Genomic DNA, 17,246 nt, shown 5'->3' with positions numbered 1-17,246 from the left:
AATAAAATAAAATGCAATTTAAAACTTCTTCGAGGGGTTTGCAAACTTTTGAGCTGAACTGTACCTTGCATTCCCATAACGGATATATTTGCATTTTTAGCCTTGTTGATATTTTCCGAGTTTTTTATGCGCCCGGTTAGGTGAACAGTATATACCCTTATATGTTCTGACAAAGCAGATAGTGAAGCTGCTCGTACTTATCTATAACCGCTGCAGCATCCATTCCATAGAATCACCAGAGAACATATACGTGATGCACTTAAGCAATTATAATGCCTTTCAGTATAGTACAAAGGGCAAATAATGTATTTGAATGTAAAAATGGCCACCCAACCAATGTCTAATTTTGCCTTTTGTTTCTTTATCAAAAGTGAGCTTTAAGTTGAATTTCATGGCTAGAGAAATACCACCATATCTGCTTAGGTTCTTCCTCACAGCATTTATACAAAGCAACTTAAAAGGAACTTAAAATGTCTTATAGCTGTTTCGTAAGATTCTATTTTGCTAACATGCATTATTATTTCATAGAGGAAGAGGTCAGTATCTGGATGTTATTTATGAATATCTTTAATGAAGCAAACATATAAGTAACTTCAAGACGTTTTGTTTTTTAATTAATAAATTAAAAAGTTAATATATTTCTAAAACGCATGAAGTTGATTTCTACTAAAATGATTAAAACTATAGAATTTTTATTTATGAAAGTTAGAAAAATCCACACTTCTGACAGCATAAAAAAAACAGGGGTGGGGTTTCAAAGGCTTATATTTTAAAACGTCAGATACGTAACGTGTGCGTTAACAATGGGATAACTGCAGAAATATTTTATAGCATTCGGGGGTATTTTAGTCACTTCAACTTTGTGCCTCAATACCGCGTTTTTGCATACTAGAAGTGTTGTGTACTCATCCTTTAACACCTCATAGCTGAGTGAATAAAGGGTCCCTTCCTTTTTTATATATTAAATTGCTTTGGTTTTAAATGCAATTGTTATGAAGCGATAACAGGCTGAAGTATAACAGGGTGAAACAGAAAAATGATTGTGCATAGTACACGCATACAGTAGTAATAATTCAAGCAAAAATCAGCTACATGTAACGTCGTTCCGATTTCAAATCGTTTAAAAATATGCATGACAAAACTTAAAAAAACAAACACTTTTTTCAACAAATCAGATGTTCCGTTATCATATTTGTTTACAGATGTGAACAGAATGCAGATTTCAAGCACATTCACAGTAATACCGTTATTTGCATGTAACTTCTATCAACCTGTTGTCACATACAAAATGAGGCTTATGTACAAACTGCACTCAAGGGCTGATGACTGCGTTTCATTAATACCGAGAGTGTCTCAAACATGTCAAAGCGGTGAACTATTGTTTACAAGATTACACACAGAAGCATAGTCTCAGTACTTCATGGTGAACACGCATCTCGACTTTGTTTTGGCTCTGTGGTGGCAATGATAGTTGTGTAGTGGTTTCAATTTCAGTCAGACAGGAACATGGGGTGGGGGGGGGGGGGGGGGGGGGGGGGGTTAGGACGGTCACTGATGTGACCTCGCTTGGGATGAGTTACTCCGGTCCGACAGTCTGTATTTGGTAGCTTCCAGCACAGTAGAAGTGTTTCATACAGCTCTCATAGTGGTCTTAGTGCATTAGTTTGGTCAAGCATCTCCTGGTACTAGTGTTCAATTTATTGTTGATAAATGAGGGGTTTGCCATATCATAAACGAGGCTAGCCGATACTCCACGAGTCGTTTTGATTTCATAATTCAGTATCGTGTCTACACGGGGCACGCAAACTGCAGGTTTTTTCCTTAGAACATGTTCTTTGTGACTTTCATTTTTGATATTTGATCAATGTATCTATGCCATACTAGTTTTGATTTTTTGGTTCTTTTCGAGAAATTGTATTGTAAATGTTTCTAATAAAACAAACTGAATAATTTGTCACTGCTACCCTGAATTCTGTTGCTCGCACACCTGATGATTTGAAACAAAACCAAAAGGTTTAAAGACAGAAGGGTTCACGGGTTCCCACGGTCACGGAATTTTTAAATCGCCTGGAAAAAGTCATGGAAATTAATAACATTTCAAAAAGCTCATAAATATTTCATCAACTAGAAATTGCTCTTTGTGGGTGCAATCTCTATACGATGATTTTTTTCCTTATCCGATATTCAAGAATGACTGGAAGGTTCAAGCGGAAGTCACTGGTCAAAAAATGTGGGAACCCTGTAAAAAAAAAAAGTTAAGTGTCTACATAAAATTTATTCACCCAAGTTTTAAAACAAACCAACAGCTGATAACCATTCATGATCACTGAAAACGTATTCGCAGTATTCAGATTCTTTGTTCAGGAGCCCCACTGGGAAAAGAACAGGCACGATGACAGAATCTTCCCAAAGCAGTAATTATCAACGACTCCAGCTAAACGGCTGATATTCAGCATAACAGATTGATGGCATTAGCATAAATCTTAACAGGCAAGGCATTTACGGAATCACCTTGTGTCTTTAAACAAATGACAAGACATAAAGCTGAAAACACGACCCCAGCTGTCCCATCCTGAGGCGAGGAGGATCTAAACGCCGCAGAACACATATGCAAAGATAAAACCACACCAAAAGCCGTAGAAGACAGAAAAGCCAGGACAGAGAGTGAGATCTCGAGAGACCTGCTGCTCTTCGGGTTACATGTTGCAGATAACAAGGGTGGCCAGTGAGGAATTCACTTCCAGTAAGAAAACCTCAGCAGTACATCACAAGCCATCAGTTCCTCTGCCTTGCAATATAATATGGTCAATGTACCCAATCATAGAAGCTCCTCTTAGTGAACTGCATCCCACCTGCCGCTCATTTTGCAAGCAGAAAAAAAGCTATTAGTCAAAAACTACACCCAGAAACCAGCTAAAGCGAAACTAATCATGCAAATTTCCATCATAATAAAGTCATAAAGCAGAAACAAGACATCTGACCTGCATCTGTACTCCAAGTAGGGACGGGAATCGTAGGGATTTAAAAGAAAGAGTTCACACAAAATCAAAAATTGTGTCCTAATTTGAGTAAATTATTTGACAATTATGATTGGATTAATTATTTCTTTATGATTCTGGCATTTTAATTCATTTTTAGTCATTTAAAGTAAAAATGAAAGAATGGAGAATGTTTGAAACATGGAACAAATCATAAATTAATATAATAATAATGATAAATTATCATTTTTAGGGGAGAAAAAGCACCACACAAGTGACAAGTATACCACAAATGGTGCGTTTTCATACTTTAAAATGGTTGGAAAAACAAACAAAACAAACAAAAAATGCCTGAAAGTTCAATGCTGATTTTAATACACAGCTGAAAATAAATAAGTTGCATCATCATGACAACAAAAACTTTAAAGTGGTTCTATTTTGCATATTTTATTATGTATACAATAGCAGAGATTTAGAATGCATACGTTCAAGAACCGTTAACCGCACCAAGAGTCATAAAATAATCAGATAATTTAAGAAATGGTCAACGATTCCCAACCCTAAATCTGAATATACTATACTCTTATTAAACACTACAGCCATTAACATTACTCTGATCCACAGAAAACTGCTCCCAGCTACAAACGAGTGCCATGACTGCAAGGAGAAACCCTTGAGAAAATCCGATCAATAATCTAGTGATGGATAAAAGCATGGCAAAAAACACACCATAGAACAACAAGATCATATTTGCATTCAATAAATACAAGAGATGCCGTTACAGTGTAAGAATTGAGCAAACAGGTGTTGAGATGCATGGAAAAGTTGTCCGACTACTGCGCTGGCACACTAAAGGAAAAAAAATATATGATTCAGAAGTGAATCCCCACTGTGATCAGAAACCATTCAAGAGATACTTAGAAGCATTACGCATTCTAAACACTTGTTCTTGTTCTTCAGCCCATTGTTTGTAAGCAGACTGTCTGTGGCAAAAAGTGCAGGAATAAAATAAAAAGAGCAGCCACGTCTGAGCGTCCCAGCTAACTGCTCATTTCTAATTAGTCTGAAACAAGAAGCATGGACTCTCAGTTCTGAGAAAATCCTTCATCCATTCAATTTCAACATCTCTTGTTCTCCAGTTTTGAAGATTATCACTCACTTATTCTGGGCATAACTTAGCATGTCTGTTACATATGTTAAGAACATCACATCACGCTCAGTCATGGTCAACCTTGCAGCCCAGCCCAACAAAGCTGCTGATTTTCCCCAGATCCCATGGTGGCGCTGCAGCAGCTCAGTTATTCTGACAGCAGGCACCCTGCTTGCCCGAATTCTGTGTGGGCTGCACGGTAATGGGAACCACTTTTGAGTTGGGGGAGAAGCCGTCATCACCACGCCCTGACATCTGCCTCTGGGACACGATACGGTAGATTTCTGTGTGAGAGAGAGGCAGCATTCAAAGATCTGCATGACTGAGTGTTGCCTGATAAACGTGACCTTTCAGGTGTGTTACTGGCAGTGCAACAACTTCAGCTGTGGTTCATTATGACGCATGGAAATGAACAGTGTAACCGTGTAACACGGTGTGGCTGAAGAGAGGTATTTCCCAGGCCAAACAAAAAAAAGAAAAACTGCAAAAAACCAAATCACTATTTCTGCGTGGCAAACTTTCCAAATTTGACCTCAAAACACAGTTTCATTCATTCACAGGAAAAGCAGAGGATATCTGTGGCGTGGGGTTTGACGCCATCTAGAGGTTATACTCAATAGCACACAAAAACACCTTGGAATCTCACAAAAACTGTCAAGAATGTCTAACGTAAAATAGATATATTTTTTTCCTTAAAAAGGAAAAAGGAGTATCCTGTTTTTTAGGTTACTTTTAATTAAACAGATTCTCCCAACCCCAAACTCTCATTACTGTAATCTGACAAAATTATTATATTATTTAAATTATTTTTAAATTAATTGTATTTTTATGCTTTATTTTTTGGTGTTGATTTTTTTTTACTGTAAAAAACAAGTGAGAATAGTTTTTCACATATTACTGTTTTTTTCAAATATTTAAAAGAATAGCTAATAACAAACAAAAACATTGTGTCATAATTTGCATGATTTGAGTAAATTACATTCTGGATGAACTTTCTTTATGATTCTGGTCCCCTTAATTTTTTTATTAGTAATTTCAAGGGGGGAAAAAATTATATTCTGTTCTTTACCCTTACAAGTCCGTTCTGTAATAAATAATAAATTAATAATATATAACAAAAACAACAACAACAATTTTGATTAGATTTTGGAAAGCATCAAATTTCAATCATTTATACCACAAATGGTACATTTTAACTTTGCAACAGTGGGACACAAATCATGTGCCTGAGCCTTTTTTTTCTGATGCATATATGGTATATTTTATGCATATTTTTTATCCATAAAATAGCATAACTTCAGAATGCATAAAATGAGCAGAACTGAATGTCAGAAACATCCAGTTAATAAAAAAAATAACTAGATCACATTTCTCTCTAAAATTAAAAACATTTTTATATACTAAATTATGCATAAATACTTTGCCATTTAAATACTATTCTTGTCATTACAGTAATGAGAATGAGAATCTTCTTAATAAAAAAAAAATAATGACTGGTACATGTTCTTCACAGTTTTCATGAGATTCACCTTCAAAATCTTTGTGATATTCATCCTTCTAAATGATTTGCTCAGGACTGACCTGTAAGAATGGTCTGATAGGCTAGTTCAACATTAGAGGAGTCCAGCGCTGAGGTCTCCAGGAAAGAAAGTCCATGCTTCTCTGTAAAACACACAAAAATATAAAAGACTTTAAATATATATAGCTTACCAAATACATTATCATAAACAGGGGTGGTGATGGCAACCTTATCACCACAAAAGGTGTTATTTTTACAGTGAAATATTTAGTTAAATACAATTCATAACTATATTCTGACTCCTTTATAGAAATCTGGGTAAATTATATGAACAAGTCTAGTGTTTCCAGGTGTCATTCTATACATTTGATTTGCCAGAAAAACATTACTTATAGAACTTTTTGAATAATTACAGTTCAAACTAGCTAATAAAGTCCTCATAACACTAACCTGCAAATGCTTTGGCTTCATCCATAGGAACGGCCCTCAGATGGCGCAGGTCACTTTTGTTCCCTACTAACATGATGACAATATTGCTGTCAGCATGATCCTGCAGCTCTTTCAGCCAGCGCTCGGCGTTCTCATAGGTCAGATGCTTGGCAATGTCATACACCAGCAGGGCTCCTACGGCACCTCTGTAATACCTGTGAACACATACACAGACGTTTGAAAGATGCATTCATTATTCAGAAACTAAAAGACACACAAATAACACGTTTATTCCACGATCTAAGGTGCCCAATAATAGTGCGATTACCAAGAGAATTTGGCTGGTCATGTGAAATAAAACTACTGTTATTAAAGTCGTTATCTTATCTGAGTGTACATCATTAGGGGCCAAACGGTGTTGTTGTTTTATTATTCAAATACTTCCCACTTGACGGGAGTCTACATCCTCCCATTGTACTATACAGTAAAAAGCAAACTCAAATGATTAGGAATCTGGCACAATTATCCACCTTACATTTTGAACATAAGAGCAGGACCAGCTATTTTTAACTTGAATGTGCGAGGCTTCCAGTGTCAGTCACGTCCAGTAATGTTAACTATGCAAAACCAATTTTAATTTATTATCATAATTATAAAAGCAACTGGTTTTAAAATGTTCTGCACTGTGTTATTCTTCTAGGTACTTCATTTATTTACACACATGTATTTATTTATATATTATTATTTTAGTAAAATACAATATTTAAAACTTTTTACACATATTTAGTCAGGGACAGAGCACATGCATGTTCATAATTCTGTATTTTTAGCTAAGAAGAATAAATATTTCTACTCTGGCTAATGAACAGTACTTAACTGATTATCATATGTCTTAGAAGAAATAATTTAAAATAAACTTACTATTTTGGCTTTGTTTAATGTATTGTGAGAGTATTGTATTGTAAGATCAAAATCGTCTTGACAAAAGTGTATTTTTTACATGTATAATACATCCATGTTTTTAACTGGCAGGCCTAGAAACTAAATTATTTGTTTTAAAATGAGAATTAATTAAAATGATTCTGATTACATTTTTTTTCCAAACACATTTAAAAAATTCCAAACCACATCAATCTTAGTAATTGTACCTGTAAAGGAAAACCTGCTTAATAATTATTAATATCTGTATAATATACACTTAAAAATAAAGGTGCTTCACGATGCCACAGAAGAACCTTTTTATCTAAATGGTTCCATAAAGAACCTTTAACATCTGAAGATGTTTCACAAAAGGTTCTTTGTGGTGAAAGAAGGTTCTTCAGATTATAAAAAGGTAAGGAAAAGATGGTTCTTTAAAGAACCTTTGACTGAGTGGTTCATTGTGGAACCAAAAATGAAGTTTTGAACTTTTGAAGCACCTTTATTTTTAAGAGTGTAAGACTTTTTTTTTAACTTCCAGTTATAAATGACTATATAAAAAAATAATGGTAGTTTGACTGATTGCTTGGTTTGAAATTGGTGAAATGTTCTTGGAAAAAAACAATGCAATAAGAGTATTGATTTACCTATAATAATTATGCACGCACTGTAGTTTTTATATTCCATTTATTTTATTAATTAAATTATATTTTTATTTTATAATTACATTTATTAATTAATTTTTTCTTAAATTGGTGCACAAAACAATTGGACTTAAAGTAGTCTTTGAAGACACTTACGCTGATGTGATAGCCCTGTATCTCTCCTGTCCAGCCGTATCCCAGATCTGGGCCTTGACGGTCTTGCCCTCCACATGGATACTGCGTGTAGCAAACTCCACCCCGATGGTGCTCTTGCTCTCCAGGTTGAACTCATTGCGGGTGAAGCGAGAGAGCAGGTTACTCTTGCCCACACCCGAGTCGCCGATCAGAACCACTGCGGATGAAGAGGACACGGATGCGTCAGATCAACCAGCTCTACTTTATGGTGCTTTTAAACACTATTGTGTTTGCTATTGTCCTGGATACACACGTGACACTGTAAGCAGATTCCATTTGTGCGCTTGCAGGAACCGGCCTCCCTTCACTGCACAACAGCAATTAGATTTGAATATTTCACACACAAAGGGTGTGTTTCCACAAAGCTTTTGACAATGAATGAAAAGGGCACGACTGAAGAGCAACTCCCTTTTTCACCCACACAGGTAGACTTACGAAATACTGGGAACGTATTGACAGAGGCAAAAAATTAAACATATTGCTGAGAAATTACATTTACAGTTACACTACCGTTAAGAAATTAATACTTTTATTCAGCAAGGATGTAATAATCTAATTTTTTTGTATTCTATTTGTTTTCTTTTTATTTATTGTACAATTAAAAGCAAAAAAAAAGCATTAGCTTGCTCTATTCCGTTTTCTTTTTATTTATTATATAATAATAAAAAATAAAAAAAAACCTTGCTATGTGTACTGTGTTAAGCTAACTGAGACTTGTTATAGCACTTGCATATCATTGCTCTTTTTTTTGACTGCTTCCATTGTTCTCATTTGTAAGTCGCTTTGGATAAAAACATCTGCTAAATGCCTAAATGTAAATGTAAGGATGCATGAAATTGACCAAAAGTGACAATACAGACATTTATAATATGACAAAAGATTTCCATTTCAAATAAATGCTGTTCTTTTTAACTTTATATTCATAAAAGGATCCTGAGAAAATGCATTACATTTTGCACGTAAATATTAAGCAGCAAAACCTTTTAATATTGCTAATAATAATTGTTTCTTGATTTCTGAAGGATCTTGTCATATTAAAGACTGGAGTAACGACTGCTAAAAATTCAGCTTTGCATCACAGGAATAAATTATATTTTAAAATATATTCAAAAAGAAAAAGTTATTTAAAAGAAGTAATAATATGTCACAATATTACTGATTTTAATGTATTTTTGATAAAATAAATGCGGTCTTGGTGAGCAGAAGAGACTTAAAAAAAAAAAAAAAGTCTTAAAGTCTGCTTGTTTTAAAGACTGTTTAAGGAGCAGAGCGGTGATTGAACAGCACTGATTGATTCATGGTCAAACAGCGAAAGGTCCACGGACAGCTTAAACACATGGTCAAGGGCAGCACTTCGAGTAATGGAAGTGTCAAATTGATGGACATTACCACTGCAGATATCAAAGAGGTCAGATTAGTAAAAATAATATCATTAGTATTCACTTTAGTAGTCAATTACTAAAGGAAATTCTCAAACTTTTACATTTGCTCTCCTTCAATCTCGAATAATTGGTTATATGTCAAAATAGAACAAATGAATGCTCAGTGATCTTCTGAATCAGATTCATTAGATCAAAGGAGAGTTTTTAACACTTTCGCCATCCTGAGAAGCACCTGATTTATACAGGTCTTACCGGTTTAACTCTGCTTATAATGCTCACACTATAGAAGGAAAATTCTAAATCAGTTTCCACACAAAATACTTCTTTCCTATTTTCCATGTGCATTAAACGTCCAAACTGTTTGTTTCCACGTCATACGTTCAAATGTATGATCTATACGAGAATTATAAAAGCCAGAAGCCAGTCATGTTGTGCATTATATAATTAATAACAAAATAGCACTTAGAAATTATTAAAATGTACAATTGCTATATTGCTTATGCATTTACCCTGGTGGAAAATCCATATTAAGACAGTAGCTGTGTTTTGGTAAAATGGCACTTGCTTCTGTCTGACCCTAAGATGATCATTGACCCAAAAACCAGCTTGTCCTGCCAAAGACAGTGTGACCAGCTGGGTTTTTACTGCTCCAAGGTGGTCTCGCAGCGACTGACCAACCTGGACCAGCTTGAAACAGTAGCAAATCTCATCTTGGATATGAGCATATGTGTTTTAGAATAGAAAAAGACGACATCCTGTGACAAGCAGCACATGAAGACGACATGCAGGAGCTCATAAGTGCAGAAAGTACCGTGGTGCTCACCTTTAAAGAGATAGTCATACTCGTCCTCTCTGCCCGTCATGGCTTTAATCTTCTTACCGGCTTATTAACAAGTCCGTGTTTTCATATATAAAGATGTTATGCTCTTCTGGAGAACCACAAGGTGTTGTTATATTTACTTCGACGTCACAGAAACTTTGTTTATGAGACGCATCAGTCGATCACGAGCGCTTCATTACTACACGTTGAAGACTCGATAATAATATACAATATATTTCCTTCTGTCGGCGGTTATAGTTAAAGATTAGCCCAAATTACAGCTAATCAACTTTGATACGATGTTGCTGGGCTACGTCAACCAAGTTTCGCCCTGCCGTCTCATCTTAAGGCAAACACTTACGTCATTGTGCTGAGATGTAGCCCCGCCTTTCCGATGATCTTATTGGCCAACTCTCCTGTCAATCACACGCGTGAACCTCTGTGACCCAATTAAATGTTTGACGGGCTTCCGTACAGGTGTGTAGTCACAGGTGTGTCTTTTGTAGTTGTCATGCAATATATATATATATGAATAAAACATATAGGCTATAATAAAAAGCGTGGTAGCTGGTTATTACTTTAGAAAAATAGCGTAGAGGAAAACACGGGATCACAGGTGTGTTTCAGGTGAGCTCCTCCACATTCCACAGCGTGACTTCACTCATGCTTTACAGAGGATGACGGGACATGAAAATGCCACGTAGGCGGCAATGAGGAGGCACGGCTGTGCATCATTCAGTGACTGAACTGAAAATGCCGTTTAAATTCCATTTTAATTGCTGCATTTAAAATTAAATTGCACAGATGTATCATTTTTATGGGTCTGAATTACTCAGATGATTAGTAATCAGTGTTTGAACATGAAATATCACTTCAATATAAATTATAAATTTAATTTAATATATATTCTTTCAAAAACATTTTAAATCTTGTACATAAGTCTCTTATGCTCACCAAGGCTGCATTTATTTGATTAAAATGACCATAAAAATAGTAAATGAAATAATATTTCACAATATTACTATTTTATGGTAATTTTAATCAAATAAATGCAGTCTTCATGAGCATAAGAGACTTCTTTTAAAGTTCTAATTAATAAAAATAATCATAATTAATCCAGCAATTATGATTGCAAAGACTCCAATTCAAACTGGTCAAATCAATTAATATTCCAAGTAATAATTTGAAAGCTTATCCTTAAATTCATATTTATTATTCTGTTTATATTGAATAATGATGATTCATAAATGTTTCGTTGCTGTTAAACTGCAAACTGCACTTGAGACTCATTGTGAAAAAAAACCAATTCAGACATTTTCATACATATTTCTGCTTTAATTCTTATTGGAAAATGACACGCTGTATATATTTTCTGTATGTCGTGTTAACAGCAGCAGCTGATAATACCTGCAGCATCAGCATTCATTTATGAAGATACAAATCAACACTTTGCTTATAAATCCTTTATATATATATATATATATAGATTTTATTAGCACAAAATATTAAATTAGCGCTGATTACTCTTAAATAATTCAAATAACTTTCTTAACCATATGTGTGTTTTTTTCCCAGTTATCTTCATTAGATGTGTAGAATAAATCAAATTAAAAACCAAACAGTGAAGATGAACATGCAGATCGAAAAATGTTCTTTCCTCCATCTAACGCTAATTAAAGTGATAAAGTTAATTCTCCAGCATCTGTTGATATTAATAACTTGAGTAAGATGAATAGCTTGTTGTATTCCTCAAGTGTCTTTGGATTAAAAAAAAGTCTGTTAAATTAATAAATCTAAGTAAAAAAAAAAAGTTTGGCATGACATTTCATAAATAATACAAAGAAAAACAGAGGGAACATTTAGGGAAAACATTAAAATTAATTAAAATTGACTAATTCTTGTCAAACCTGACAAACGTTAAAATATCTTTTACTTGTTACATAATATTTAACAATACATATATGGCTATGTCAGTCAATGAAATGGATTTCCTTTTGTTTTATATCATACTCGTTCTTTCTTAATGATAGCTCTGCTGAATTCACAACTCCTTTAGGCCCCTTTGTGAAGTCCTGCAATGTTCTTTCACAGGTTCTTACAGCAGGCCTTCTTTTCCTCCTGTGCGTCATCTGCTCCAGCTTTAGGCTGGGATAATGTCACAGCGTTGATAGAGCCTCGGGTCACTTCTTTGCTGCTCACCTTTTTATGGATTTCTGAAAGAAAGAGATCAAATAATGACAGCGTGATTATGATAATGAAGTGCTTACACTATTTCAAGCCTGACTGCAGAGGAGAAACCCAGAGGACAAGGAACACATGTAAAGTACATGTAAATACGGTATGATGTGTTCAGAATAAACAGTAGCTACCTGTAAGCACAGTGTTGAACGCTGCCTCGACGTTTACTGACTCCAAAGCAGAGGTTTCCATGAACAGAAGACCATTCTTTTCTATAAAAATGAATGATAATATGAATATCAAGATTAAGTTTTGTTTGATTTTGCTAAATGTTTTATAATATATACACGCTAAGAGAAGTCTGTAAAAATACTGCCCAATGTACTATGAAGGAACATTCTGTTCTGATTTTTTTTTTAAAGGTGTTTAGCATCATTTGAATTATGCTTTGCATTGTGTAGTGTTTGAGGGTTTAAGGAAATGTCTGAATTTAACAGAAAATGTAATTTTATGCAAGGATGTTATCCATTTTCTACTGATTTTTTTTTTTTTTTTTTAACAGTGCAGTTTCACTGTTTAAAAAAATAGACTGGAAATGTAAAATGTACATTCATTTATATTTCTGCATGCAATGCACTGCAAAATTCAAAATACAGATTAAATACCTTCAAAGTTCCATCATATTAATACAATGCATTGTGCCTGATTACACTTTTATTAATTTTCATGTTTTTTTATTTTCATGACTGGACATTTATATGGGTTTAATGTGGCTTATTTTACTGTCAGGAGAAGAATATAATATAAAACAAATATAAAAAAAGATTGTAATGTCAAACTTAAATTTACTATCAAAAATGGTGGTAATCAAATTATAAAACTATTTAGTTCATCTTTTAAAAGCTAGTCAAAAAAAAGTTATAATTTCCTTTCATTATTAATAAATAAAATTATATTTATTTTTAATTAAAACATGGATGATGCATTTTAATCTTCCTTAAAAGTAACGTTTAATAAATGTTATTATTAATATTATTATTAGTATTACTACTACTACTACTACTACACTCCACTGTGCAATAATAAAATAAATAATTTCAAAATTTCTTTAAGTTAGAAATTAAATTTATTGTGGCAGGTTGTAGTGAAAACCTGTTTTAATAAATTGTATTATTATTATTAATGTTGTTGTTGCCATTTGGAGAAGTAAATACTATTGTGCAATAGTAATATATTTGTTATCATTTCTTCAAGTTAGGACTTTTATTTTGAAGGGTTGTCATGAAGGCTTTTGAGTTTCTCTCTGAATTTTGCGCAAACCTGTATTAAATAATAAGCTGTCTTCAGCAATGACCTGCAAAGTCCTTTGCGTCCTCTGATGGAACAGATCGTTCTGCTGACAGGTCCGTTTTGTTGCCCACAAGCATCACTACGATATGTGGATCTGCGTGATCATAGAGCTCCTTCAGCCAGCGCTCAGCACTTTCATACGTCAAGTGCTTTGAAATGTCATAGACTAGTAGAGCTCCAACTGCTCCTCGATAATATCTGAGATGCAGGAAAACAGATCAGATCAAATCAGATGACTCCATTTACTTCCTTTTTTAAATAACCAGAACACTGTCATAAAACCTTGTCATAAGCAAGATTACATAATGAAGATGGGTTAGAAAAACAGATGAGAAATGAATTGCAAAGCAATGGGTGGTGAAACATGATGCATTACATTTTTCTCAATTTGCAAAAGAATAGATGAATGACAATTTGCATACAGTCAAAAAAGTATTTGCATACAAACATATTCAGAATATGAGCAAACTACTTAAAGGGACAGTTCACCTAAAATTCTGTCATTCTGTGAAATTTGGTTCAATTAAAATAAATGTCATTGTCTCCTCACCGAACTGCTCTGGTCCATACAGTGAATGTCGATTTTGTTTCTCATTTTTAATAAATGTATATTTTTGCATTAGATTGATTGTAAAGACTTTCACACATTCTGCAAATTCTATGCAGTAAAGAATACTGAAAAAAGTGTGTCCCGGATCCAATTATGATAATAATGACAGTTTCTTGAGAAGCAAATCAGCATATTAGAATGATCTCTGAAGGATCATGTGACACTGAAAACTGGAGTAATGATGCTGGAAATTCAGCTTTGCATCACAAAAATATATTACATTTTAAAATCTATTCAAATAGAAAACAGTTACTTTAAGTCGCACTAATATTTCACAATATTTATTAAATAATGCAGCCTTGGTGAGCAGAAGAGACTTAAAAAAAAAAAAAAAAAAAATCACACCTACCCCAACAGTAGTGTTTATAATGTAAATAAGAAATGAAAATAATTAACTACAGAAAAATAAATCTAATAAAAAGTTATTTATTTTTATTTGAGCTCACACCTATGGTCACCATTCCCTTTTCTGAAAAAGTGTTTCATGTTCCACAGAAACAAGAAAAACACAACATGATACTGAGTAATTGACATAATTGTCATTTTTGGGGAACTATGGGCATATTTGCTTGTTTAGCACCACAATTTGTCAGGTACTTCAATGTTATATCATGTTAAACTCACGCAGAAGTGATGGCCCGGTACCGCTCCAGTCCGGCTGTGTCCCAGATCTGAGCTTTGATGGTGAGGCCATTTAGCTGCACAGTTCTTGTACTGAACTCCACTCCGATGGTCGTGCGGCTGTCATGATTAAACTCATTCTTGGTGAACCGTGACAGCAAGTTGCTCTTGCCAACGCCAGATTCTCCAATAAGAACCACTGCAACAAAATGCATATGAGTGCATATGGAAAAACTGCCAACCCAGACTTGAGTCATGCCAATCATCTGGAAACAACAACCATGAATGTCACGGCCCTGTGATGAAGGGGGCCCAAAAGCGTTCTAACTTCTCTTTTGTGACAGATCCCATGATGTTTTTTTGCAACACCACTGCTTGGTATATTAAGCTACATTAACTTGTGTAAAATCAATGATTAGTTGTGGATTAAAATATCAGCCAGTCACAAACTCATGATGACATTTGTTACAATGTCATGTTTGTTGTCTTGGACTTTTGTGGCAAGTGACTCTTCAACAAGTGCAACATTAAGAGGCAAAACATGTATACAATCACAAATCTGCATCCTTATTACGAAATTGTCTTGTTCATTAAGTCATGAGACAGAAGCAGGTCTGATCCTCGTATTATCCTGTCAAAACAAACCAACACTGGATGAACAGTACGTCCCAGTATATAACACTCCTTATGAAAACCCAGCTAATTGCAGGTGTAAACAAAAATGACTCAAACATGTCAGGAGTAAAATCAACACTCCACCCATGCAGGGCTATTGTGACATTTCTGGGATTGGAGCTAATTTATCATATTATGTTAGGAGAAATGGCAGTTATAGAAATAAAAAGGAAAAACGGTTAGAAAACAAGAATAAACCAAGATGTAGATGAGTTTGTATCCTCATCGCAACAAATGTGGAGAAATTTTAGCATTACATCACCAATGGATCCTCTGCAGTGAATGGGTGCCGTCAGAATGAGAGTCCAAACAGCTGATAAAAACATTACAATAATCCACACAACTCATCTTGCGAAGTGAAAAGCAGCGTGTTTGTAAGAAACAAATCCATCAAGGTGTTTTAACATTAAACCTCCGCTTCTGGCTAAAATAAGAGTCCATAATCCTAAATAACCCTTCGTCTAGTGAAAAGATCCATCTTCTTTTGTCCTTTCACATCAAAATCCACCCACATATGTCTAGAACTGCTGCTTTTTACTTGTAAACAATGCTTGATCTGCTCACATGTCTCTTTTGATTCAGATGAGACAACTTTTTCACTGGAGAAAGCAATATTATGGACAGAAGACTCTTAGCTGGAAGCAACTGTTTGATTTTTTAAAATATGATTTCTTCCAAACACGCAGCTTTTCACTTCATGAGACATTAATTGATGGACTGGAGTTGTGTGGATTACTTGTGAATTATTGTGATGTTTTTATCAGCTGTTTGGACTCTCATTCTGACGGCACCCATTCACTGCAGAGGATCCATTGGTGAACAAGTGATGCTTCATTTCTCCAAATCTGTTCAGATGAAGAAACCATCTCACCAACATCTTGGATGACCTGAGCAGGAGTAAATTTTCAGCATTATTTTTTTTGGCAAACTATTCCTTTAACTTGTGTACAAATATCTGTGTGTAATTTCAGATTAAACCATCAGCACAGGTGATAAACATATTAAAGCTGGCCCATCATTATCTTGCATGTTTTAAATCGGTACTCTTAAAAGACTTCCTGTTCTTATTGCTTCAGTTCAACTGTTATGAAACCAACACATAATGCAGGTCATTTTAAGTCGTCGTTGTGGTTTGGTGTTGCTTGAGGACTCCTCTAGCGGATGATAGTTTCACAATGGGCTTTAACAGATACAACTATTTCCCCTCCCATACTGAGTAACCTTGTGTAAACAAAACCTTGTTGTCATGGAAATCAGATTTCGACTCAATTTCTCTACTCTAAACCCAGCTGCTTTATTTCTCTATAACTGTTTTCTTTTTTAATGACTATATATATCACCCATTACACTACAACTAATGCAAACAGTGAAATGAATGCTTGCAGATCACTAAACATCATCTAAGAGTTTAAAGCTCCATCAGAGATTGTTTAATGTGCATGACAACTCCATTAAAAAAAGTGTCAGCGCTTACCTTTGAAAACAAAGTTGTAGGCCTCATCAGATCCCATTTTGTCAGTCCTGTAAGCAGATCTTCCTTTACTAATATAGATTAGTGCTGCATGAGTCAAAACCCAACCAATTCCAAGGAAAACCAAGAATGAAAGTTCCTTCTCTCTATGCTACAGTGGCTGACCTGAAATAGCAGAGAAACAGCAAGAACAAATGAAACCCCGCCGTTTATGGTGGACAGTTCAGTTGTTTGTACAAGGAACTAGCCCTGTTATTTAGCCTGGCAGTTCCGCTATCAGATGTGCCGTACCTGGGGGAAGGTGGG

The 17,246-nt window shown here is 34.7% G+C and overlaps 2 protein-coding genes across 2 annotated transcripts; both read right to left on the bottom strand.

Annotated features, from left to right (window-relative positions):
- Nucleotides 1–2,261: 2,261 nt before the first annotated feature.
- rab11al (RAB11a, member RAS oncogene family, like) lies at nt 2,262–10,428 on the bottom strand. The gene is made up of 5 exons (XM_079429514.1): nt 10,039–10,428; nt 7,795–7,990; nt 6,098–6,291; nt 5,710–5,790; nt 2,262–4,412 (listed from the first exon to the last, which is right to left on the bottom strand). The coding sequence occupies exons 1-5, from the start codon at nt 10,076–10,078 to the stop codon at nt 4,273–4,275; spliced, it is 651 nt and encodes a 216-aa protein (XP_079285640.1). The 5' UTR covers nt 10,079–10,428; the 3' UTR covers nt 2,262–4,272.
- A 926-nt stretch (nt 10,429–11,354) lies between these two features.
- LOC306877828 (ras-related protein Rab-25-like) lies at nt 11,355–17,218 on the bottom strand. The gene is made up of 5 exons (XM_079429813.1): nt 16,944–17,218; nt 14,798–14,993; nt 13,568–13,761; nt 12,405–12,485; nt 11,355–12,248 (listed from the first exon to the last, which is right to left on the bottom strand). The coding sequence occupies exons 1-5, from the start codon at nt 16,978–16,980 to the stop codon at nt 12,121–12,123; spliced, it is 636 nt and encodes a 211-aa protein (XP_079285939.1). The 5' UTR covers nt 16,981–17,218; the 3' UTR covers nt 11,355–12,120.
- Between the last annotated feature and the right edge of the window lie 28 nt (nt 17,219–17,246).

The sequence above is a fragment of the Barbus barbus genome, assembly GCF_936440315.1.
Source record: "Barbus barbus genome assembly, chromosome: 12".
NCBI lineage: Eukaryota > Metazoa > Chordata > Actinopteri > Cypriniformes > Cyprinidae > Barbus > Barbus barbus.
This window is presented reverse-complemented; position numbering and strand designations above follow the sequence as displayed.